This window comes from Oncorhynchus gorbuscha, unplaced genomic scaffold (assembly GCF_021184085.1).
Source record: "Oncorhynchus gorbuscha isolate QuinsamMale2020 ecotype Even-year unplaced genomic scaffold, OgorEven_v1.0 Un_scaffold_1378, whole genome shotgun sequence".
NCBI classification, from domain to species: domain Eukaryota; kingdom Metazoa; phylum Chordata; class Actinopteri; order Salmoniformes; family Salmonidae; genus Oncorhynchus; species Oncorhynchus gorbuscha.
The window spans coordinates 57,289-83,443 of NW_025746171.1; the positions used below are offsets into that span (position 1 = coordinate 57,289).

Below are 26,155 nucleotides of genomic sequence, written 5' to 3' on the forward strand. Positions count from 1 at the left end.
CTCAGAGGTCCTCATAACACCCACATTACACTGTCAACAGGAGCTGTAATCTCTGTGGTCCTCAAAACACCCACATTTCAGGAGCTGTAACGTTCACATGCCTGTGGAAATGCCTGTGGAAATCGTCCTCTCGCTCTGTGCTTAGCAAGCAGCAGACGATCTCTGAGAGGCTATGTGAATATCTTTTCCTAATTACTACCCAGTTCCTCTCTGATTTTCCTCCACAAATGGCACCCCTAGTCCCTATTTAGCGCACTACTTTTGACCAGAACTGAACACTATTATCAGGGAATAGGGTGCCATTTGGGATCCGCTCTCTGATCCAGAGGGAACAGAACAGAAACAGTAAGAGCTCCAATAATTACACAACCCTTAACGCCAGGGAATAGGGTGCCATTTGGGATCCAACCATCCAGAGGGAACAGAACAGAAACAGTAACAGCTCCAATAATTACACAACCCTTAACGCCAGGGAATAGGGTGCCATTTGGGATCTGCTCTCTGATCCAGAGGGAACAGAACAGAAACAGTAACAGCTCCAATAATTACACAACCCTTAACGCCAGGGAATAGGGTGCCATTTGGGATCCGCTCTCTGATCCAGAGGGAACAGAACAGAAACAATAAGAGCTCCAATAATTACACAACCCTTAACGCCAGGGAATAGGGTGCCATTTGGGATCCAACCATCCAGAGGGAACAGAACAGAAACAGTAACAGCTCCAATAATTACACAACCCTTAACGCCAGGGAATAGGGTGCCATTTGGGATCCGCTCTCTGATCCAGAGGGAACAGAACAGAAACAGTAACAGCTCCAATAATTACACAACCCTTAACGCCAGGGAATAGGGTGCCATTTGGGATCCAACCATCCAGAGGGAACAGAACAGAAACAGTAACAGCTCCAATAATTACACAACCCTTAACGCCAGGGAATAGGGTGCCATTTGGGATCCGCTCTCTGATCCAGAGGGAACAGAACAGAAACAGTAACAGCTCCAATAATTACACAACCCTTAACGCCAGGGAATAGGGTGCCATTTGGGATCCGCTCTCTGATCCAGAGGGAACAGAACAGAAACAGTAAGAGCTCCAATAATTACACAACCCTTAACGCCAGGGAATAGGGTGCCATTTGGGATCCAACCATCCAGAGGGAACAGAACAGTAACAGCTCCAATAATTACACAACCCTTAACGCCCCTTAATGAACTTCAAAAGGGATGTTTTTACAGGCCGGTGCCGAACCGGAACGGCAATTATGTGAAAACAAACCATATTAATGATATCGTTTATCATTTCCACACTTCGGGGAAGCGAAAGCGGACTCTTGGCGCCTGAACACAAAGCATCTACACACGTATATCAACGAGACTTCTCTAAAAAATACTACATCTACTCTGTGTAGTCGTCTGATTTTCCATCCAAACACACAGACTGTTGAATTCTTCCCAAAAATACGCAGGCCTATATATCCAACAGCTAAAAACCCAGATGGAGGGATTGTCTTAACACAAGTAGTGTTTCCCTGCAGCTCTACGCTCGGGGCTGGTAACTACAGCAGGACACCCCTTCATCCACTATATATACAGGACACCCCTTCATCCACTATATATACAGCAGTATGAGGACACCCCTTCATCCACTATATATACAGCAGTATGAGGACACCCCTTCATCCACTATATATACAGGACACCCCTTCATCCACTATATATACAGCAGTATGAGGACACCCCTTCATCCACTATATATACAGCAGTATGAGGACACCCCTTCATCCACTATATATACAAGACACCCCTTCATCCACTATATATACACAGGACACCCCTTCATCCACTATATATACACAGGACACCCCTTCATCCACTATATATACACAGGACACCCCTTCATCCACTATATATACACAGGACACCCCTTCATCCACTATATATACACAGGACACCCCTTCATCCACTATATATACACAGGACACCCCTTCATCCACTATATATACACAGGACACCCCTTCATCCACTATATATACACAGGACACCCCTTCATCCACTATATATACACAGGACACCCCTTCATCCACTATATATACACAGGACACCCCTTCATCCACTATATATACAGGACACCCCTTCATCCACTATATATACAGGACACCCCATCATCCACTATATATACAGGACACCCCTTCATCCACTATATCTACAGCAGTATGGACACCCCTTCATCCACTATATCTACAGCAGTATGGACACCCCTTCATCCACTATATATACAGCAGTATGGACACCCCTTCATACACTATATATACAGCAGTATGGACACCCTTTCATCCACTATATATACAGGACACCCCTTCATCCACTATATATACAGCAGTATGGACACCCCTTCATCCACTATATATACAGCAGTATGGACACCCCTTCATCCACTACATATACAGGACACCCCTTCATCCACTATATATACAGGACACCCCTTCATACACTATACACAGTGCCTTGCCAAAGTATTCGGCCCCCTTGAACTTTGCGACCTTTTGCCACATTCCAGGCTTCAAACATAAAGATATAAAACTGTATTTTTTTGTGAAGAATCAACAACAACAAGTGGGACACAATCATCCACTATATATATAAGTGGAACGACATTTATTGGATATTTCAAACTTTTTTAACAAATCAAAAACTGAAAAATTGGGCGTGCAAAATTATTCAGCCCCTTTACTTTCAGTGCAGCAAACTCTCTCCAGAAGTTCAGTGAGGATCTCTGAATGATCCAATGTTGACCTAAATGACTAATGATGATAAATACAATCCTCCTAAAGCAACGTCAGGACAACGTCAGGACAACGTGAGGACAACGTCAGGACAATAATTGTTCGTCGGGAGCTTCAGCTTTCTGCTGGAAGAGGTTTAGGAGGACCAGCAAGAAGTCCCTCCCCTCCAGGTTGAGGAGGACCAGCAGGAAGTCCCTCCCCTCCAGGTTGAGGAGGACCAGCAAGAAGTCCCTCCCCTCCAGGTTGAGGAGGACCAGCAAGAAGTCCCTCCCCTCCAGGTTGAGGAGGACCAGCAAGAAGTCCCTCCCCTCCAGGTTGAGGAGGACCAGCAAGAAGTCCCTCCCCTCCAGGTTGAGGAGGACCATAAAGCAAGAAGTCCCTCCCCTCCAGGTTGAGGAGGACCAGCAAGAAGTCCCTCCCCTCCAGGTTGAGGAGGACAAATCAAACAAAAGTCCCTCCTCCAGGTTGAGGAGGACCAGCAAGAAGTCCCTCCCCTCCAGGTTGAGGAGGACCAGCAAGAAGTCCCTCCCCTCCAGGTTGAGGAGGACCAGCAGGAAGTCCCTCCCCTCCAGGTTGAGGAGGACCAGCAAGAAGTCCCTCCCCTCCAGGTTGAGGAGGACCAGCAAGAAGTCCCTCCCCTCCAGGTTGAGGAGGACCAGCAAGAAGTCCCTCCCCTCCAGGTTGAGGAGGACCAGCAAGAAGTCCCTCCCCTCCAGGTTGAGGAGGACCAGCAAGAAGTCCCTCCCCTCCAGGTTGAGGAGGACCAGCAAGAAGTCCCTCCCCTCCAGGTTGAGGAGGACCAGCAAGAAGTCCCTCCCCTCCAGGTTGAGGAGGACCAGCAAGAAGCCCCTCCCCTCCAGGTTGAGGAGGACCAGCAGGAAGCCCCTCCAGGTTGAGGAGGACCAGCAGGAAGCCCCTCCAGGTTGAGGAGGACCAGCAGGAAGCCCCTCCAGGTTGAGGAGGACCAGCAGGAAGCCCCTCCAGGTTGAGGAGGACCAGCAGGAAGCCCCTCCAGGTTGAGGAGGACCAGCAGGAAGCCCCTCCAGGTTGAGGAGGACCAGCAGGAAGCCCCTCCAGGTTGAGGAGGACCAGCAGGAAGCCCCTCCAGGTTGAGGAGGACCAGCAGGAAGCCCCTCCAGGTTGAGGAGGACCAGCAGGAAGCCCCTCCAGGTTGAGGAGGACCAGCAGGAAGCCCCTCCAGGTTGAGGAGGACCAGCAGGAAGCCCCTCCAGGTTGAGGAGGACCAGCAGGAAGCCCCTCCAGGTTGAGGAGGACCAGCAGGAAGCCCCTCCAGGTTGAGGAGGACCAGCAGGAAGTCCCTCCCCTCCAGGTTGAGGAGGACCAGCAAGAAGTCCCTCCCCTCCAGGTTGAGGAGGACCAGCAGGAAGTCCCTCCCCTCCAGGTTGAGGAGGACCAGCAGAAGCCCCTCCAGGTTGAGGAGGACCAGCAGGAAGTCCCCCTCCAGGTTGAGGAGGACCAGCAGGAAGCCCCTCCAGGTTGAGGAGGACCAGCAGGAAGCCCCTCCAGGTTGAGGAGGACCAGCAGGGAAGACCAGCAGGAAGCCCCTCCAGGTTGAGGAGGACCAGCAGGAAGCCCCTCCAGGTTGAGGAGGACCAGCAGGAAGCCCCTCCAGGTTGAGGAGGACCAGCAGGAAGCCCCTCCAGGTTGAGGAGGACCAGCAGGAAGCCCCTCCAGGTTGAGGAGGACCAGCAGGAAGCCCCTCCAGGTTGAGGAGGACCAGCAGGAAGCCCCTCCAGGTTGAGGAGGACCAGCAGGAAGCCCCTCCAGGTTGAGGAGGACCAGCAGGAAGCCCCTCCAGGTTGAGGAGGACCAGCAGGAAGCCCCTCCAGGTTGAGGAGGACCAGCAGGAAGCCCCTCCAGGTTGAGGAGGACCAGCAGGAAGCCCCTCCAGGTTGAGGAGGACCAGCAGGAAGCCCCTCCAGGTTGAGGAGGACCAGCAGGAAGCCCCTCCAGGTTGAGGAGGACCAGTAGGAAGCCCCTCCAGGTTGAGGAGGACCAGTAGGAAGCCCCTCCAGGTTGAGGAGGACCAGTAGGAAGCCCCTCCAGGTTGAGGAGGACCAGTAGGAAGCCCCTCCAGGTTGAGGAGGACCAGTAGGAAGCCCCTCCAGGTTGAGGAGGACCAGTAGGAAGCCCCTCCAGGTTGAGGAGGACCAGTAGGAAGCCCCTCCAGGTTGAGGAGGACCAGTAGGAAGCCCCTCCAGGTTGAGGAGGACCAGAAGGAGGAAGCCCATCCAGTTAAAGGTCCCAGGGACAGGTGGTACTGAGCTCTAGGAGGACCAGTAGGAAGCCACTCCAGTTAAAGGTCCCAGGGACAGGTGGTACTGAGCTCTAGGAGGACCAGTAGGAAGCCCCTCCAGTTAAAGGTCCCAGTGACAGGTGGTACTGAGATCTAGGAGGACCAGAAGGAGGAAGCCCCTCCAGGTTGAGGAGGACCAGAAGGAGGAAGCCCCTCCAGGTTGAGGAGGACCAGAAGGAGGAAGCCCCTCCAGGTTGAGGAGGACCAGAAGGAGGAAGCCCCTCCAGGTTGAGGAGGACCAGAAGGAGGAAGCCCCTCCAGGTTGAGGAGGACCAGAAGGAGGAAGCCCCTCCAGGTTGAGGAGGACCAGAAGGAGGAAGCCCCTCCAGTTAAAGGTCCCAGGGACGGGTGGTACTGAGCTCTAGGAGGACCAGTAGGAAGCACCTCCAGGTTGAGGAGGACCAGTAGGAAGCCCCTCCAGGTTGAGGAGGACCAGTAGGAAGCCCCTCCAGTTAAAGGTCCCAGGGACGGGTGGTACTGAGCTCTAGGAGGACCAGTAGGAAGAACCTCCAGGTTGAGGAGGACCAGTAGGAAGCCCCTCCAGGTTGAGGAGGACCAGAAGGAGGAAGCCCCTCCAGGTTGAGGAGGACCAGTAGGAACCCCTCCAGTTAAAGGTCCCAGGGACAGGTGGTACTGAGCTCGAGGAGGGTGCCACTGCCATCCTTTAATGAGTAGTTAAATAAATACCTTTATCAGTACAATGTAATATATGACCATTACATGTCACAAATCACCAGGATAAGACGAGGCTGTTTCCATTATGCTGGCGTCAGAACTGAAAGGGCCCTCCTACCTCCCCCTCAAATAGGAGAGGTACCCTGGGCCCTCCAGACAGCTCATTTCAATTCCTCCCGAACTGAAAGGGCCCTCCTACCTCCCCCTCAAATAGGAGAGGTACCCTGGGCCCTCCAGACAGCTCATTTCAGTTCCTCCCGAACTGAAAGGGCCCTCCTACCTCCCCCTCAAATAGGAGAGAAGTACCCTGGGCCCTCCAGACAGCTCATTTCAGTTCCTCCGTGCTGCCTAGCAGGACTTCTGTTGGAAGCTGGCTTGGCTCCAAACTGTGTCTCCCAGGTGAGAATAACATTGAATAAAATTTGTCCAAACGTCATTTGCAATTTTCACCCCCCCCCAAAAAAATAATTTTCTTGACTGTGGGGGGGGGGGGCCTTTAGGAAAAACATCTGTAACAAATACTTGTTTTGAGAATATGTACATGAGAGTACATTCCACTGCTTGGCCGTGACCCTGAGCTGTGTACGGACCCGAGTCTTTCCACAGGAAATACGATCTCTGCAGCAGTAGCCAGCTACATACTATGATATTTAACATTAGTTTCTGGCCTGCTCAAGCTCATGTGTTCCAGAGTCTTTAGCCTGAAGTCTACATAATTAGGTGTAATTGACTTCCCCTACAATGTGTTTCTAGTGACTTGGACATCTGGCCTTGAGACACTCCATACAGGAGGGGGGGGTGAGGGCCAATTGGAACCCTACCATCTTCATAGGGCTCATAGGCCTCTGGTTAACAGCAGTGTACTATATAGGGAATAGGGCACCATTCGGTACGTAGGCTCTGAGCTCCACACTGCCAGTTTGCCTTTCTACTTGGCAACAGCATGGGTGGTATAGAATAGGTTACGACCACAACCAGACTCTTAAGCACAAATAAATCTCACAAAAATGTCTTTCATACTACACTTTCCCCCATGATCAAAATATTTACAAATCAAACCTAAATATATTATAAATATTTATTTTGGGGGGTAATCGTTCTCAGATCTCTGGGTCAGTTTCAGTGGTGGTGCTGCTAAGACTCACTGCCTCTAATACCGACCACCTACAACATAATCACTGCCTCTAATACCGACCAAGACATAATCACTGCCTCTAATACCGACCAACTACAACATAATCACTGCCTCTAATACCGACAGACATAATCACTGCCTCTAATACCGACAGACATAATCACTGCCTCTAATACCGACCACCTACAACATAATCACTGCCTCTAATACCACCAAGACATAATCACTGCCTCTAATACCGACCACCTACAACATAATCACTGCCTCTAATACCGACCAACTACAACATAATCACTGCCTCTAATACCGACCAACTACAACATAATCACTGCTTCTAATACCGACCACCTACAACATAATCACTGCCTCTAATACCGACCAACTACAACATAATCACTGCCTCTAATACCGACCAAGACATAATCACTGCCTCTAATACCGACCAACTACAACATAATCACTGCCTCTAATACCGACCAACTACAACATAATCACTGCCTCTAATACCGACCAAGACATAATCACTGCCTCTAATACCGACCAACTACAACATAATCACTGCCTCTAATACCGACAGACATAATCCCTGCCTCTAATACCGACCAACTACAACATAATCACTGCCTCTAATACCGACCACCTACAACATAATCACTGCCTCTAATACCGACAGACATAATCACTGCCTCTAATACCGACCAACTACCACGTAGAATGTATGCACACATGACTGTAAGTCGCTTTGGATAAAAGCGTCTGCTAAATGGCATATATTATTATATTATATATTAATACCGACAAAGACATAATCACTGCCTCTAATACCGACCAACTACAACATAATCACTGCCTCTAATACCGACCAACTACAAGAACATAATCACTGCCTCTAATACCGACCAACTACAACATAATCACTGCCTCTAATACCGACCAACTACAAGGACATAATCCCTGCCTCTAATACCGACCAACTACAACATAATCACTGCCTCTAATACCGACCAACTACAACATAATCACTGCCTCTAATACCGACCAACTACAACATAATCACTGCCTCTAATACCGACCAACTACAACATAATCACTGCCTCTAATACCGACAAAGACATAATCACTGCCTCTAATACCGACCAACTACAAGATAATCACTGCCTCTAATACCGACCAACTACAAGAACATAATCACTGCCTCTAATACCGACCAACTACAAGGACATAATCCCTGCCTCTAATACCGACCAACTACAAGGACATAATCACTGCCTCTAATACCGACCAACTACAACATAATCACTGCCTCTAATACCGACCAACTACGACATAATCACTGCCTCTAATACCGACCAACTACATAATTCCTTCTTCCTGTCAGATATGCAGCTTGGGCCGGTAGAGAAAGAAGTGGGACTGTCTTGACAACCACGATCTTTGATTCAGTCTCAAATGGTACCCTCTTCCCCTATATAGTGCACTACTTTAGACCAGGACCCAATGGAACCCTCTTCCCCTATATAGTGCACTACTTTAGACCAGGACCCAATGGAACCCTCTTCCCCTATATAGTGCACTACTTTAGACCAGGACCCAATGGAACCCTCTTCCCCTATATAGTGCACTACTTTAGACCAGGACCCAATGGAACACACTTCCCTATGTAGTGCACTACTATAGACCAGGACCCTATGGAACCCTCTTCCCCTATATAGTGCACTACTTTAGACCAGGACCCAATGGAACCCTCTTCCCCTATATAGTGCACTACTTTAGACCAGGACCCAATGGATCACTCTTCCCTATATAGTGCACTACTTTAGACCAGGACCCAATGGAACACTCTTCCCTATGTAGTGCACTACTATAGACCAGGACCCTATGGAACCCTCTTCCCCTATATAGTGCACTACTTTAGACCAGGACCCAATGGAACCCTATTCCCTATATAGTGCACTACTTTAGACCAGGACCCAATGGAACCCTCTTCCCCTATATAGTGCACTACTTTAGACCAGGACCCAATGGAACACACTTCCCTATGTAGTGCACTACTATAGACCAGGACCCTATGGAACCCTCTTCCCCTATATAGTGCACTACTTTAGACCAGGACCCTATGGAACCCTCTTCCCCTATATAGTGCACTACTTTAGACCAGGACCCAATGGATCACTCTTCCCTATGTAGTGCACTACTTTAGACCAGGACCCAATGGAACCCTCTTCCCCTATGTAGTGCACTACTTTAGACCAGGACCCTATGGAACCCTCTTCCCCTATGTAGTGCACTACTTTAGACAAGGACCCAATGACACCCTATATAGTGCACTACTTTAGACCAGGACCAAATGGCACCCTCTTCCCCTATGTAGTGCACTACTTTAGACCAGGACCCAATGGAACCCTCTTCCCCTATGTAGTGCACTACTATAGACCAAGGCTCTGATTAAAAGTACAGCACTATGTAGGGAACAGGGTGCCATTTGGAAGGCACAGTTCATGTAATAAGTGAGCCCAGTAAAATGTCACTACTGACTAACAATACACAGCTTTGAACTGCAGTTTTAGTCACTTTGCCAAAGACATTTTACGGTTCAATAGTAAAAGTACTAGTGGTGGAATTAGGCCTAACCAGGAACACTACAATCCGAGACGTTCTCTGAATATTTCTGGTCACTGGCGATCAGTCCTCGTTGTGAAAAGCACATTTGCTGAGCAGTGTGAGCAATTGGGTTGGCTTGAAGTTGTACAACCGAACTCACAAAAGACAGAGACACTTTTATTTTATTTTTAAAAAACAGCCGTTTACTACTAAAACTACTGATCTCTCTGCCTGATGCTAAGAAATAAACCCAGCCACATTTACAGAGACATTTAAAAAGAGCATTTGCAGAATGTTTCCTTCTGGCAGGGTGAATAACACGGAGGACACTGTCATCCTCGAGTTCCCCAATGGCAGGGTGAATGTCATCCTCGAGTTCCCCAATGGCAGGGTGAATAACACGGAGGACACTGTCATCCTCGAGTTCCCCAATGGCAGGGTGAATAACACGGAGGACACTGTCATCCTCGAGTTCCCCAATGGCAGGGTGAATAACACGGAGGACACTGTCATCCTCGAGTTCCCCAATGGCAGGGTGAATAACACGGAGGACACTGTCATCCTCGAGTTCCCCAATGGCAGGGTGAATAACACGGAGGACACTGTCATCCTCGAGTTCCCCAATGGCAGGGTGAATAACACGGAGGACACTGTCATCCTCGAGTTCCCCAATGGCAGGGTGAATAACACGGAGGACACTGTCATCCTCAGTTCCCCAATGGCAGGGTGAATAACACGGAGGACACTGTCATCCTCGAGTTCCCCAATGGCAGGGTGAATAACACGGAGGACACTGTCATCCTCGAGTTCCCCAATGGCAGGGTGAATAACACGGAGGACACTGTCATCCTCGAGTTCCCCAATGGCAGGGTGAATAACACGGAGGACACTGTCATCCTCGAGTTCCCCAATGGCAGGGTGAATAACACGGAGGACACTGTCATCCTCGAGTTCCCCAATGGCAGGGTGAATAACACGGAGGACACTGTCATCCTCGAGTTCCCCAATGGCAGGGTGAATAACACGGAGGACACTGTCATCCTCGAGTTCCCCAATGGCAGGGTGAATAACACGGAGGACACTGTCGTCCTCGAGTTCCCCAATGGCAGGGTGAATAACACGGAGGACACTGTCATCCTCGAGTTCCCCAATGGCAGGGTGAATAACACGAAGGACACTGTCATCCTCGAGTTCCCCAATGGCAGGGTGAATAACACGGAGGACACTGTCATCCTCGAGTTCCCCAATGGCAGGGTGAATAACACGGAGGACACTGTCATCCTCGAGTTCCCCAATGGCAGGGTGAATAACACGGAGGACACTGTCATCGTCGAGTTCCCCAATGGCAGGGTGAATAACACGGAGGACACTGTCATCCTCGAGTTCCCCAATGTGCTCGTCATTGAAGAGCTCCTTTAAAAAGGCAGCGGCCGCTTTCATTCCCCCAACAGCTTCTAGAAAACCTGACGAGAATATATCAGCCCTGCTCTAAAAACAGCCTGGGAGTTAGTTGACATCCCTCAGCCCTGCTCTAAAAACAGCCTGGGAGTTAGTTGACATCACTCAGCCCTGCTCTAAAAACAGCCTGGGAGTTAGATGATATCACTCAGCCCTGCTCTAAAAACAGCCTGGAGTTAGTTGACATCACTCAGCCCTGCTGGGAGTTAGTTGATATCACTCAGCCCTGCTGGGAGTTAGTTGATATCACTCAGCCCTGCTGGGAGTTAGTTGATATCACTCAGCCCTGCTGGGAGTTAGTTGACATCACTCAGCCCTGCTCTAAAAACAGCCTGAGAGTTAGTTGACATCACTCAGCCCTGCTCTAAAAACAGCCTGGAGTTAGTTGATATCACTCAGCCCTGCTCTAAAAACAGCCTGAGAGTTAGTTGACATCACTCAGCCCTGCTGAGAGTTAGTTGACATCACTCACTGCAGCATCACTCAGCCCTGCTAAAAACAGCCCCTGAGAGTTAGTTGACATCACTCAGCCCTGCTCTAAAAACAACCTGGGAGTTAGTTGACATCACTCAGCCCTGCTCTAAAAACAACCTGGGAGTTAGTTGACATCACTCAGCCCTGCTCTAAAAACAACCTGGGAGTTAGTTGACATCACTCAGCCCTGCTCTAAAAACAACCTGAGAGTTAGTTGACATCACTCAGCCCTGCTCTAAAAACAACCTGGGAGCAGCTGCATCACTCATCCCTGTCAAATGAGCACCTTTCAACTCCCCTTTGTCTGAGTTGTTGACATCACTCAACCAAACTAACGGTGACCAACAGGCTGTGATTCCAGTCAGCCCTTAATCTGCCCTCTGAGGCACTCAGCCCTGCTGGGGTTAGATCAGCCCTGCTGGGGGCGCTCATCAGCCATGCAGACATCACTCAGCCCTGCTGGGAGAGTTGACATCACTCAGCCCTGGCAAGGGAGTTAGTTGACATCACTCAGCCCTGCTGAGTTAGTTGACATCACTCAGCCCTGCTGGGAGTTAGTTGACATCACTCAGCCCTGCTGGGAGTTAGTTGACATCACTCAGCCCTGCTGGGAGTTAGTTGACATCACTCAGCCCTGCTGGGAGTTAGTTGATATCACTCAGCCCTGCTGGGAGTTAGTTGATATCACTCAGCCCTGCTGAGAGTTAGTTGGCATCACTCAGCCCTGCTCTAAAAACAACCTGGGAGTTAGTTGATATCACTCAGCCCTGCTCTAAAGACCCTAAGTTGCCACTCAGCCCTGCCCGAGACCCTCACACAGACTCTGCACAGCCTGCTACTCATCCCTGAGACCCTAAGCCACACCTGTACCAACAGGCTGAGACCCTAAGCCCCCTCTGAGACCCTAGATCGGCTCTGACGGGCCTCAAGCCATGCAGACCGATTGGAGACCAGACCTAGAGCAAAGCCCGAAGTGTCAAAATGAGTCCAAATGAGCAATCTGCCCGAGACCCTAAGCCAACCTGCCCGAGACCCTAAGCCAACCTGCCCGAGACCCTAAGCCAACCTGCCCGAGACCCTAAGCCACCCTGCCTGAGACCCTAAGCCACCCTGCCTGAGACCCTAAGCCACCCTGCCCGAGACCCTAAGCCAACCTGCCCGAGACCCTAAGCCAAGCTGCCCGAGACCCTAAGCCAACCTGTCAGACCCTAAGCCGACCTGTCTGAGACCCTAAGCCGACCTGCCTGAGACCCTAAGCCGACCTGCCTGAGACCCTAAGCCACCCTGCCTGAGACCCTAAGCCACCCTGCCTGAGACCCTAAGCCACCCTGCCTGAGACCCTAAGCCACCCTGCCTGAGACCCTAAGCCACCCTGCCTGAGACCCTAAGCCACCCTGCCTGAGACCCTAAGCCACCCTGCCTGAGACCCTAAGCCACCCTGCCTGAGACCCTAAGCCGACCTGCCTGAGACCCTAAGCCGACCTGCCTGAGACCCTAAGCCACCCTGCCTGAGACCCTAAGCCACCCTGCCTGAGACCCTAAGCCACCCTGCCTGAGACCCTAAGCCACCCTGCCTGAGACCCTAAGCCACCCTGCCTGAGACCCTAAGCCACCCTGCCTGAGACCCTAAGCCACCCTGCCTGAGACCCTAAGCCACCCTGCCTGAGACCCTAAGCCACCCTGCCTGAGACCCTAAGCCAACCTGCCTGAGACCCTAAGCCAACCTGCCTGAGACCCTAAGCCAACCTGCCTGAGACCCTAAGCCAACCTGCCTGAGACCCTAAGCCAACCTGCCTGAGACCCTAAGCCACCCTGCCTGAGACCCTAAGCCACCCTGCCTGAGACCCTAAGCCAACCTGTTAGAGACCCTAAGCCACCCTGCCTGAGACCCTAAGCCACCCTGCCTGAGACCCTAAGCCAACCTGTCTGAGACCCTAAGCCAACCTGTCTGAGACCCTAAGCCAACCTGTCAGACCCTAAGCCAACCTGTCTGAGACCCTAAGCCAACCTGTCAGAGACCCTAAGCCAACCTGTCTGAGACCCTAAGCCAACCTGCCTGAGACCCTAAGCCAACCTGCCTGAGACCCTAAGCCAATCTGTCTGAGACCCTAAGCCAACCTGTCTGAGACCCTAAGCCAACCTGTCTGAGACCCTAAGCCAACACGAAGAAAGAAGTGAATTGAGCCATGGGGCTATTGGAGCCAGGGGTTTCTGGGTAAAGGAGCTAGAATGTGCTGAGGGGACTGTTCTGAGGAGTCTAGAATGTGCTGAGGGGGGTTTCTGGGTAAAGGAGTCTAGAATGTGCTGAGGGGAGATTGAGAGGGTTCTGGGTAGAGGAGTCTAGAATGTGCTGAGGGGACAGAGTGGGTTCTGGGTAGAGGAGTCTAGAATGTGCTGAGGGGACACAAGTGGGTTCTGGGTAGAGGAGTCTAGAATGTGCTGAGGGGACAGAGTGGGTTCTGGGTAGAGGAGTCTAGAATGTGCTGAGGGGACAGAGGGGTTCTGGGTAAAGGAGTCTAGAATGTGCTGAGGGGACATTGTGGGTTCTGGGTAGAGGTGTTTAGAATGTGATGAACTGAGTCATGGTCCTGTTGGACTGCTGAGGAGACAGAGGGGGTTCTGGGTAGAGGAGTCTAGAATGTGCTGAGGAGACAGAGAGGGTTCTGGGTAGAGGAGTCTAGAATGTGCTGAGGGGACAGAGTGGGTTCTGGGTAGAGGAGTCTAGAATGTGCTGAGGGGACAGAGTGGGTTCTGGGTAGAGGTGTTTAGAATGTGATGAACTGAGTCATGGTCCTGTTGGACTGCTGAGGAGACAGAGGGGGTTCTGGGTAGAGGAGTCTAGAATGTGCTGAGGAGATAGAGAGGGTTCTGGGTAGAGGAGTCTAGAATGTGCTGAGGAGACAGAGAGGGTTCTGGGTAGAGGAGTCTAGAATGTGCTGAGGAGATAGAGAGGGTTCTGGGTAGAGGAGTCTAGAATGTGCTGAGGAGACAGAGTGGGTTCTGGGTAGAGGAGTCTAGAATGTGCTGAGGAGACAGAGTGGGTTCTGGGTAGAGGAGTCTAGAATGTGATGAACTGAGTCATGGTCCTGTTGGACTGCTGAGGAGACAGAGGGGGTTCTGGGTAGAGGGGTTCTGAGGAGACAGAGAGGGTTCTGGGTAGAGGAGTCTAGAATGTGCTGAGGAGATAGAGAGGGTTCTGGGTAGAGGAGTCTAGAATGTGAGAGGGTTCTAGAGGAGTCTAGAAGTGCTGAGGAGATAGAGAGGGTTCTGGGTAGAGGAGTCTAGAATGTGCTGAGGAGACAGAGAGGGTTCTGGGTAGAGGAGTCTAGAATGTGCTGAGGAGACAGAGTGGGTTCTGGGTAGAGGAGTCTAGAATGTGATGAACTGAGTCATGGTCCTGTTGGACTGCTGAGGAGACAGAGGGGGTTCTGGGTAGAGGAGTCTAGAATGTGCTGAGGAGACAGAGAGGGTTCTGGGTAGAGGAGTCTAGAATGTGCTGAGGGGACAGAGTGGGTTCTGGGTAGAGGAGTCTAGAATGTGCTGAGGAGACAGAGAGGGTTCTGGGTAGAGGAGTCTAGAATGTGCTGAGGGGACAGAGTGGGTTCTGGGTAGAGGAGTCTGAGAATGCTGAGGAGACAGAGGGGTTCTGAGAGGAGTCTAGAATGTGCTGAGGAGACAGAGGGGGTTCTGGGTAGAGGAGTCTAGAAAGGAAGTTGGATCGGGAAGAAACCAACAACACGTTTTTAAACCCAGTCTATTCCTGTGGAACGTTATACGACAGACATTCTAACTTGGGTCATGTAGAAACCCTCTCCCCTTAAGATATCGAGGAAGGCTTGAAATTCTTTCAGTGATGCAGCAAGACTGTAAGGTCTCAGGAATACACAGCAGCTTCGGGATGCCGTGACAGTATGCACTAAATTGGGAGTACTGCACTTGTCTGCAGTGCACTGATCACCAGTGGGCTCCTGTATATATATATATATATCAAACCCAGCGGTACTAACCTGTGCTCCGTCCTTCAGTTTGAGAATACACTCCATTGTGTTAATGGTGATGACCACGGCCTCGGAGCCCAGTTTGGTCCAGGGCACGTGGATACACAATTCATGGATGTGCCCGCTCAGGAAGGTGAAGGGCAGTTTCAGCTCCTAGAAACAGGGAAGAACATTTAAATAAGTCACTGCATTGGCTCAGTGGGTTGGAGCCTGGGTCTTGGCAATGCTAAGGGATGTAGGGTAGGATCTCTACAGGACATCTGACCAGACATGAGGGTAGGATCTCCCCTAACCACTAGGCTACCTGCCCCCCTCCTCTAACCAATAGACTACCTGCCCCCCCCCTCTAACCACTAGGCTACCTGCCCTCCCCCTAGGTCACCTGACCCCCCTCCTCTAACCACTAGGTCACCTGCCCCCCCCCCCCCCCCCCTAACCACTAGGGCCCCCCCCTAACCACTAGGCTACCTGCCCCCCTCCTCTAACCACTAGGCTACCTGCCCCCCCCTCCTCTAACCACTAGGCTACCTGCCCCCCTCCTCTAACCACTAGGCTACCTGTCCCCCCTCCTCTAACCACTAGGCTACCTGCCCCCCTCCTCTAACCACTAGGCTACCTGCCCCCTCCTCTAACCACTAGGCTACCTGCCCCCTCCTCTAACCACTAGGCTACCTGCCCCCCTAACCACTAGGCTACCTAAAGTGATTACTAAAATCCACATAGAGTTACAGCCGCGTCATCAATCACTGGACACAGACTGTTTGACATCAGGCCTGGTGGGATCCCAGTCCCTGTCCCTGGGTGTCACTATTGAGCAGGAACAGACAGGTGGCAGGGTGACACACGTCTAGCCTGGGTGTCACTATTGAGCAGGTAGTGACAGGTGGCAGGGTGACACATGTCTAGCCACCGGACGATGGAGCAAGTGACCTCTTGTGGGAAAAGAGCAGACTCAGATTGAGACTGACCTGACCTGCATTCATAGTTACCTCAGCCAAAGAGCAGACTCAGATTGAGACTGACCTGACCTGCATTCATAGTTACCTCATCAAAAGAGCAGACTCAGATTGAGACTGACCTGACCTGCATTCATAGTGACCTCTTGTGGGAAAAGAGCAGACTCAGATTGAGACTGACCTGACCTGCATTCATAGTGACCTCTTGTGGGAAAAGAGCAGACTCAGATTGAGACTGACCTGACCTGCATTCATAGTGACCTCTTGTGGGAAAAGAGCAGACTCAGATTGAGACTGACCTGACCTGCATTCATAGTTACCTCAGCCAAAGAGCAGACTCAGATTGAGACTGACCTGACCTACATTCATAGTGACCTCAGCCAAAGAGCAGATACAAAGTCAATAGCATTACAGAGTTATTCCTGGACATTAAAGTGTTATTACTGACCTGGTTATTACCAGTTAAGAGCATGGTATTAGTGTTAATACCATGTTATTACCATGTTATTACAGGGGTATTAGTGTTATTACCATGTTATTACAGGGTATTAGTGTTATTACAGGGTATTAGTGTTAATACCAGGTTATTACAGGGGTATTAGTGTTAATACCAGGTTATTACAGGGGTAGTGTTAATACCAGGTTATTACCATGTTATTACAGGGGTATTACAGTGTTAATACCAGGTTATTAAACATGTTATTACAGGGGTATTAGTGTTAATACCAGGTTATTACAGGGGTATTAGTGTTAATACCGGGTTATTACCATGTTATTACAGGGGTATTACAGTGTTAATACCAGGTTATGACCATGTTATTACAGGGGTATTACAGTGTTAATACCAGGTTACCATGTTATTACAGGGGTATTAATGTTAATACCAGGTTATTACCATGTTATTACAGGGGTATTAGTGTTAATACCAGGTTATGACCATGTTATTACAGGGGTATTACAGTGTTAATACCAGGTTATTACCATGTTATTACAGGGGTATTAATGTTAATACCAGGTTATTACCATGTTATTACAGGGGTATTAGTGTTAATACCAGGTTATGACCATGTTATTACAGGGGTAGTGTTAATACCATGTTATTACAGGGGTATTAGTGTTAATACCAGGTTATTACCATGTTATTACAGGGGTATTAATGTTAATACCAGGTTATGACCATGTTATTACCAGGTTATTACAGTGTTAATACCAGGTTATTACAGTGTTAATACCAGGTTATGACCATGTTATTACCAGGTTATTACAGTGTTAATACCAGGTTATTACAGTGTTAATACCAGGTTATGACCATGTTATTACAGGGGTATTAATGTTAATACCGGGTTATTACCATGTTATTACAGGGGTAAGGGGTATTACAGTGTTAATACCAGGTTATTAAACATGTTATTACAGGGGTATTACAGTGTTAATACCATGTTATTACAGGGGTATTAGTGTTAATACCGGGTTATTACCATGTTATTACAGGGGTATTAGTGTTAATACCGGGTTATTACCATGTTATTACAGGGGTATTTCAGTGTTAATACCAGATTACCATGTTATTACAGGGGTATTAGTGTTAATACCAGGTTATGACCATGTTATTACAGGGGTATTAGTGTTAATACCAGGTTATTAAACATGTTATTACAGGGGTATTACAGTGTTAATACCAGGTTATTACCATGTTATTACAGGGGTATTAGTGTTAATACCAGGTTATTACCAGGTTATTACAGGGGTATTAGTGTTAATACCAGGTTATTACCATGTTATTACAGGGGTATTAGTGTTAATACCAGGTTATGACCAGGTTATTACAGGGGTATTAGTGTTAATACCAGGTTATTACCATGTTATTACAGGGGTATTAGTGTTAATACCAGGTTATTACAGGGGTATTAGTGTTATTGCAGTGTTAATACCAGGTTGTTACAGTGTTATTACCAGGTTGTTACCAGGTTGTTACCAGGTTGTTACCAGGTTGTTACCAGGTTGTTACCAGGTTGTTACCGTGGTATTAGAGGGGTATTAGTGTTGATACCAGGTTATTACAGTGTTATTACTGTGTTATTACCATGTTATTACAGGGTATTAGTGTTAATACCAGGTTATTACCATGTTATTACAGGGGTATTACAGTGTTAATACCAGGTTATTACCGTGTTATTACAGGGGTATTACAGTGTTAATAGGCTTTATTCCAGTTTAAATATAGGGGCGGCAGCGTAGCCTAGTGGTTAGAGCGTTGGACTAGTAACCGGAAGGTTGCGAGTTCAAACCCCCGAGCTGACAAGGTACAAATCTGTCGTTCTGCCCCTGAACAGGCAGTTAACCCACTGTTCCCAGGCCGTCATTGAAAATAAGAATATGACTTGCCTGGTTAAATAAAGGTAAAATAAAATAAAAAATGAAAAATTAATTCCAGGATGAATCCATACCTGCTCCAGGACATCCAGCTTCAGCTCCAGCTTGCTCAGTACTACGTCTCCTCCCCATAGCGACAGCTGCAGGTCAGAGGGCTTCAGGTTCTTGATGTATTTGTTCACGTAGGTCATCAACAGGGGCGTGACATAGGACTCCAACATCCTGCCTCTGTCCTGGACCACAAACAGGGAAGGGGAGGAGTCAAATAACATGTCCTGGACCACAAACAACAGGGAAGGGGAGGAGTCAAATAACATGTCCTGGACCACAAACAACAGGGAAGGGGAGGAGTCAAATAACATGTCCTGGACCACAAACAGGGAAGGGGAGGAGTCAAATAACATGTCCTGGACCACAAACAGGGAAGGGGAGGAGTCAAATAACATGTCCTGGACCACAAACAGGGAAGGGGAGGAGTCAAATAACATGTCCTGGACCACAAACAACAGGGAAGGGGAGGAGTCAAATAACATGTCCTGGACCACAAACAACAGAAGGGAGAGTCCATGTGGACCACAAACAGGGAAGGGGAGGAGTCAAATAACATGTCCTGGACCACAAACAACAGGGAAGGGGAGGAGTCAAATAACATGTCCTGGACCACAAACAACAGGGAAGGGGAGGAGTCAAATAACATGTCCTGGACCACAAACAGGGAAGGGGAGGAGTCAAATAACATGTCCTGGACCACAAACAGGGAAGGGAGGAGTCAAATAACATGTCCTGGACCACAAACAACAGGGAAGGGGAGGAGTCAAATACCACAACAGGGAAGAAAGGGGAGGAGTCAAATAACACATGTCCTGGACTACAAACACAACCGGGAAGAAAGGGGAGGAGTCAAATAACACGTCCTGGACCACAAACACAACAGGGAAGAAAGGGGAGGAGTCAAATAACACATGCCCTGGACCACAAACACAACAGATGGAAGAAAGGGGAGGAGTCAAATAACACATGTCCTGGATCACAAACACAACAGATGGAAGAAAGGGGAGGAGTCAAATAACACATGTCCTGGACCACAAACACAACAGGGAAGAAAGGGGAGGAGTCAAATAACATGTCCTGGACCACAAACAGGAAAGGGGAGGAGTCAAATACCACAACAGGGAAGAAAGGGGAGGAGTCAAATAACACATGTCCTGGACCACAAACACAACCGGGAAGGGGAGGAGTCAAATAACACATGTCCTGGACCACAAACAACAGGGAAGGGGAGGAGTCAAATAACACAACAGGGAAGAAAGGGGAGGAGTCAAATAACACATGTCCTGGACTACAAACACAACCGGGAAGAAAGGGGAGGAGTCAAATAACACGTCCTGGACCACAAACACAACAGGGAAGAAAGGGGAGGAGTCAAATAACACATGCCCTGGACCACAAACACAACAGATGGAAGAAAGGGGAGGAGTCAAATAACACATGTCCTGGATCACAAACACAACAGATGGAAGAAAGGGGAGGAGTCAAATAACACATGTCCTGGACCACAAACACAACAGGGAAGAAAGGGGAGGAGTCAAATAACACATGTCCTGGACCACAAACACAACATGGAAGAATTGGGAGGAGTCATTCCAAGTCACAACACATAGTTGTTGTTTTTTATTAAAGGTTGAATAAAGCAAGTTGAGCTAGCCAAACAACATATCTGGTAACCGAGGGCTATCCTTAGCTAGCCAAATAACATATCTGGTAACCGAGGGATATCCTTAGCTAGCCAAATAACATATCTGGTAACCGAGGGCTATCCTTACCTAGCCAAATAACATATCTGGTAACCGAGGGCTATCCTTAGCTAGCCAAATAACTTATCTGGTAACCGAGGGCTATCCTTACCTAGCCAAATAACATATCTGGTAACCGAGGGCTATCCTTAGCTAGCCAAATAACTTATCTGGTAACCGAGGGCTATCCTTACCTAGCCAAATAACATATCTGGTAACCGAGGGCTATCCTTAGCTAGCCAAATAACATATCTGGTAACCGAGGGCTATCCTTAGCTAGCCAAATAACATATCTGGTAACCGAGGGCTATCCTTACCTAGCCAAATAACATATCTGGTAACCGAGGGCTATCCTTACCTAGCCAAATAACATATCTGGTAACCGAGGGCTATCCTTAGCTAGCCATGCCAACAGCCCTTCAAAAAGCCCTCCAGTCAAACTAACTGCCCGAGCTAGAGATGCAGGACTGTAGAGGACTGGTAGAACCAGTCACATGGTAATGTGTGTTATAGATCGTCCTTTATTTGACAACATTAAAATTACAGCGAACCACCTCACACAACATCATGTGGTTTTGCCTTTTCATGTATCCAAATCTATGTGACTTGAGTGAGGATCATTTGCTAGATTGCATTGCTTACGTAGTGAGACTATAGTGTTTATCAACGTTGTTATTCGTTATTCACTGAGGATTTATTCCTCCTGTCACTTTTTTAAAATTTGTTATCTTTAACTCTGCCTTGTTGGAAAAGGGAGCCGTAACTCTTTCATGGTTAGTTTTACACCTGTTGTTTACCAAGCAATAGGCAAATACAATTTGACTTGAAATGTGACAGCTCACTACAGCCTGGCAGCGATCTAGATAGTGTAGCCATAGAGAATGATAGAGGCCTCTAGTGGCCAAAGGGCCATTTAAACATGGGCAGCACCATGAAGGGCTTCCACCATACTTCCGCCATTTTAAAGTAGTCAACTGGGTGGGGATTCCTATGAGTTGTAGCCTCAATAGTGCTCCCTATGCAGTCACTGACGCTACAGCGGCACAGATGTTTATTTAAATAGATGATTCCTCTATCAAGTAAATTACATTTGCTTAATTGGCATTACGTAACAATGTACATATTGCCAAAACTTATTTTGGATATTTACAATATAAAAATGAGAATTAAAATTGTCAACGGGACAACAGTAACAACAATAACCAAGTGTCAAAATAGCCATACATTCAACAATAACAATAAGCATACAGTAGAGGACACTGTACAGGTTGATTGGTCTGTCTGTCTGTCTGTCTGTCTGTCTGTCTGTCTGTCTGTCTGTCTGTCTGTCTGTCTGTCTGTCTGTCTGTCTGTCTGTCTGTCTGTCTGTCTGTCTGTCTGTCTGTCTGTCTGTCTGTCTGTCTGTCTGTCTGTCTGTCTGTCTGTCTGTCTGTCTGTCTCTGTGGGCGTATCTGATGTGTTCTGACACCTTCATCTGGATTAAATCCAATTTATGTTTCATCTGGAATGTGGTCGGAGAGGCAATATGGATGATGAGAGGCATGTCGCCCGAGCCTCTGGAGGCATGTCGCCCAGCCCTCTGGAGGCATGTCGCCCAGCCCTCTGGAGGCATGTCGCCCAGCCCTCTGGAGGCATGTCGCCCAGCCCTCTGGAGGCATGTCGCCCAGCCCTCTGGAGGCATGTCGCCCAGCCCTCTGGAGGCATGTCAGCCTCTGGAGGCCCTCTGGAGGCATGTCGCCCAGCCCTCTGGAGGCATGTCGCCCAGCCCTCTGGAGGCATGTCGCCCAGCCCTCTGGAGGCATGTCGCCCAGCCCTCTGGAGGCATGTCGCCCAGCCCTCTGGAGGCATGTCGCCCAGCCCTCTGGAGGCATGTCGCCCAGGCCTCTGGAGGCATGTCGCCCAGGCCTCTGGAGGCATGTCGCCCAGGCCTCTGGAGGCATGTCGCCCAGGCCTCTGGAGGCATGTCGCCCAGGCCTCTGGAGGCATGTCGCCCAGGCCTCTGGAGGCATGTCGCCCAGGCCTCTGGAGGCATGTCGCCCAGGCCTCTGGAGGCATGTCGCCCAGGCCTCTGGAGGCATGTCGCCCAGCCTCTGGAGGCATGTCGCCCAGGCCTCTGGAGGCATGTCGCCCATGGAGGGCCTCTGGAGGCATGTCGCCCAGGCCTCTGGAGGCATGTCGCCCAGGCCTCTGGAGGCATGTCGCCCAGGCCTCTGGAGGCATGTCGCCCAGGCATCTGGAGGCATGTCGTCCATGAGCCTCTGGAGGCATGTCCATGAGCCTCTGGAGGCATGTCCATGAGCCTCTGGAGGCATGTCCATGAGCCTCTGGAGGCATGTCCATGAGCCTCTGGAGGCATGTCCATGAGCCTCTGGAGGCATGTCCATGAGCCTCTGGAGGCATGTCCATGAGCCTCTGGAGGCATGTCCATGAGCCTCTGGAGGCATGTCCATGAGCCTCTGGAGGCATGTCCATGAGCCTCTGGAGGCATGTCCATGAGCCTCTGGAGGCATGTCCATGAGCCTCTGGAGGCATGTCCATGAGCCTCTGGAGGCATGTCCATGAGCCTCTGGAGGCATGTCCATGAGCCTCTGGAGGCATGTCCATGAGCCTCTGGAGGCATGTCCATGAGCCTCTGGAGGCATGTCCATGAGCCTCTGGAGGCATGTCCATGAGCCTCTGGAGGCATGTCCATGAGCCTCTGGAGGCATGTCGCCGAGCCTCTGGAGGCATGTCGCCGAGCCTCTGGAGGCATGTCGCCGAGCCTCTGGAGGCATGTCGCCGAGCCTCTGGAGGCATGTCGCCGAGCCTCTGGAGGCATGTCGCTGAGCCTCTGGAGGCATGTCGCTGAGCCTCTGGAGGCATGTCGCTGAGCCTCTGGAGGCATGAAGAGGCCACCACGTCGTAACAACGAGGAGGGGCTCCGTATAGTTCCGCATTGACCTGATTGGTTGACTGTCGGTGAGGGCGGGAAGTCTCTGTATAAACACAAACTCGCTTCCTTCCTTCCTTCACATCTTCCTTCCACAGCTGCTCTACGAAGCGCAACGAGTATGAATTAACGCCATGACTTCTGCACAGGCCGTGTCGCCGTAAATACCGCACGACCAACGCAGACATCGGATTGACCATGAAGCACCTTTAAAAAGGACATCATAATATTGTTGATTGGGGTCCATACAATGCAACCCAGCTGGCTAGCACAATTAGCATGCAAGTTTCAACAAACTTGTGGGCCTGGCACGTACCATTAGTTATCTACCTAGTTAGCAGCAGTTAATAAGGCTGGTTGGAGTTATTGGACTATTATAAAAGGGGGTGTCCGTGTTGCATTCTGGTAAAGTGTTGGTTAGCCAAATGACAGTTGAGTTGGATAGCTCAATAGCTTGCTAACCTTAGCCTAGCTAGATATCTAGCCATTTCAGTAAGCCAAATAAACGAAGCTTATACGACCGCTGTCTCTACTTACACTCAATTATTTTCCCTTGCGTGTTTGCTGCAGTTTTCAATGAATCTCTTCGGTAGCACACCGGTTAAGTCATCCCGTTTAGCTGAAGCAAGGCACATTTTTTGTCTCGGGGAAACGTCATCGTCAACTATAACACAGAACTTCCGCGTGTTAACTGTGTCGTCATTTCCTGGTTAGGTATTCAAACACCACGCCCCCTCCCTCCCCCCGAACCAATACATTTACGCGGTTCCCTTTCCTTGCCTCGTCTCATTCATAAAATATAGTGAACTGTGTTCAGAGCAAAATGGTGTAAATTTATCAAGCGCAATTGAAACACGAAACCGATTGCGTTTTAGGGTTTGAGGCTTCGTGATCTGGTGACAATAAAAATACAAGTAGCTCGTCAACTTCTTAAATTTAGCTCATGAATGGTTTGATTATAATTCTAGCATGATACAGGTATTAAAATTAAAATAGATTAACAGTCGAAAATGTATGGCTATCATAAAAATGTATCAAATGTTGCACCAGAGTACATGGAATAGGAATAAACAATAAATGCTAAATGTGTCGTTCATCATGCTGAAATCTTTAAACGAATGCTTAGTCTTTAGATTCTAGTCTGCACGTGTCAACTACTGGTCATTGTCGACATTTTGATTACTTCTCCCAGCAAATTCTGAAATGTCTGATTTCAATACAATAGAATGAAAAATAGCAGATCACATAGGTCAATCAAAATCAAATTTATTTATATAGCCCTTCGTACATCAGCTGATATCTCAAAGTGCTGTACAGAAACCCAGCCTAAAACCCCCAAACAGCAAGCAATGCAGGTGTAGAAGCACGGTGGTTAGGAAAAACTCTCTAGAAAGGCCAAAACCTAAGAAGGTCAATGCATTTATTATTGTATTACTGTTATGTTCATAATCTCTGGAGATTTCAAATATAAGAAAAATTATCTGATTTAAACCACTTGATTACTGCTTGAGCATGTTGTTGAATTCTGATGTTTATTCCATTTCATTATTTAAAAAATTCTCCCTTATTTCCAGGTGTAGTTTTACAAATCACAACTTTATTCCTCTCATGTCCTTCTAATCATGAAATGTAATGACAAATACATTTAAAAAGGGACAATCAGCAGTTTCTACATCCATTTTTTGACTTATAAATGAATGGTATGAACCCATTGATTGTTGAAGAATATAAACGCCTCATGAGCTTAGTTCCACTGTCCACACCCCATCAGAACCCTAAATATACCGTGCCTTCAGAGAGTATTCATACCCCTTGACTTATTCCACATTCCACAAAATTTTGATTTTTATTCTCATCCATCTACACACAATACCCCATTGTGTTACAGCATCATGACAAAGTGAATACCCCATCATGACAAATGGAAAAATATATTTTTATTCTCATCCATCTACACACAATACCCCATCATTGGAGAGAAAAATATATTTTTATTCTCATCCATCTACACATAATAATAGATGGAGAGAAAAATTTTATTCTCATCCATCTACACACAATACCCCATCATGACAAAGTGGAGAGAAAAATATATTTTTATTCTCATCCATCTACACACAATACCCCATCATGTCAAAGTGGAGAGAAAAATATATTTTTATTCTCATCCATCTACACACAATACCCCATCATGACAAAGTGGAGATAAAAATATTTTTAGACATTTTTGCAAATGTATTGAAAATGAAATACAGAAATATCTCATGTACATAAGAATTCACACACCCTAAGTCAATAGATGTTAGAATCACCTTTGGCAGCGATTACAGCTGTTAGTCTTTCTGGGTAAAAGATTGATTACAGCTGTTAGTCTAAGTCTCTAAGATTGATTACAGCTGTTCTAAGATTGTCTTTCTGGGTAAGTCTCTAAGATTGATTACAGCTGTTAGTCTTTCTGGGTAAGTCTCTAAGATTGATTACAGCTGTTAGTCTTTCTGGGTAAGTCTCTAAGATTGATTACAGCTGTTAGTCTTTCTGGGTAAGTCTCTAAGATTGATTACAGCTGTTAGTCTTTCTGGGTAAGTCTCTAAGATTGATTACAGCTGTTAGTCTTTCTGGGTAAGTCTCTAAGATTGATTACAGCTGTTAGTCTTTCTAGTCT

The 26,155-nt window shown here is 48.4% G+C and overlaps 1 protein-coding gene across 1 annotated transcript in view; it reads right to left on the reverse strand.

Annotated features, from left to right (window-relative positions):
- LOC124022419 (vacuolar protein sorting-associated protein 13B-like) overlaps nucleotides 1–24,172 on the reverse strand; it is a gene marked incomplete at its 3' end in the record, with an annotated part of 72,527 nt that extends 48,355 nt beyond the window's left edge. The window contains exons 1-3 of the mRNA XM_046337351.1: nucleotides 24,031–24,172; nucleotides 18,846–19,004; nucleotides 15,452–15,595 (exon numbers count right to left, since the gene is read on the reverse strand). Of these exons, the coding sequence (XP_046193307.1) occupies nucleotides 15,452–15,595; nucleotides 18,846–18,992 (291 nt within the window). The remainder of the gene's footprint in view (nucleotides 1–15,451; nucleotides 15,596–18,845; nucleotides 19,005–24,030) is intronic.
- Between the last annotated feature and the right edge of the window lie 1,983 nt (nucleotides 24,173–26,155).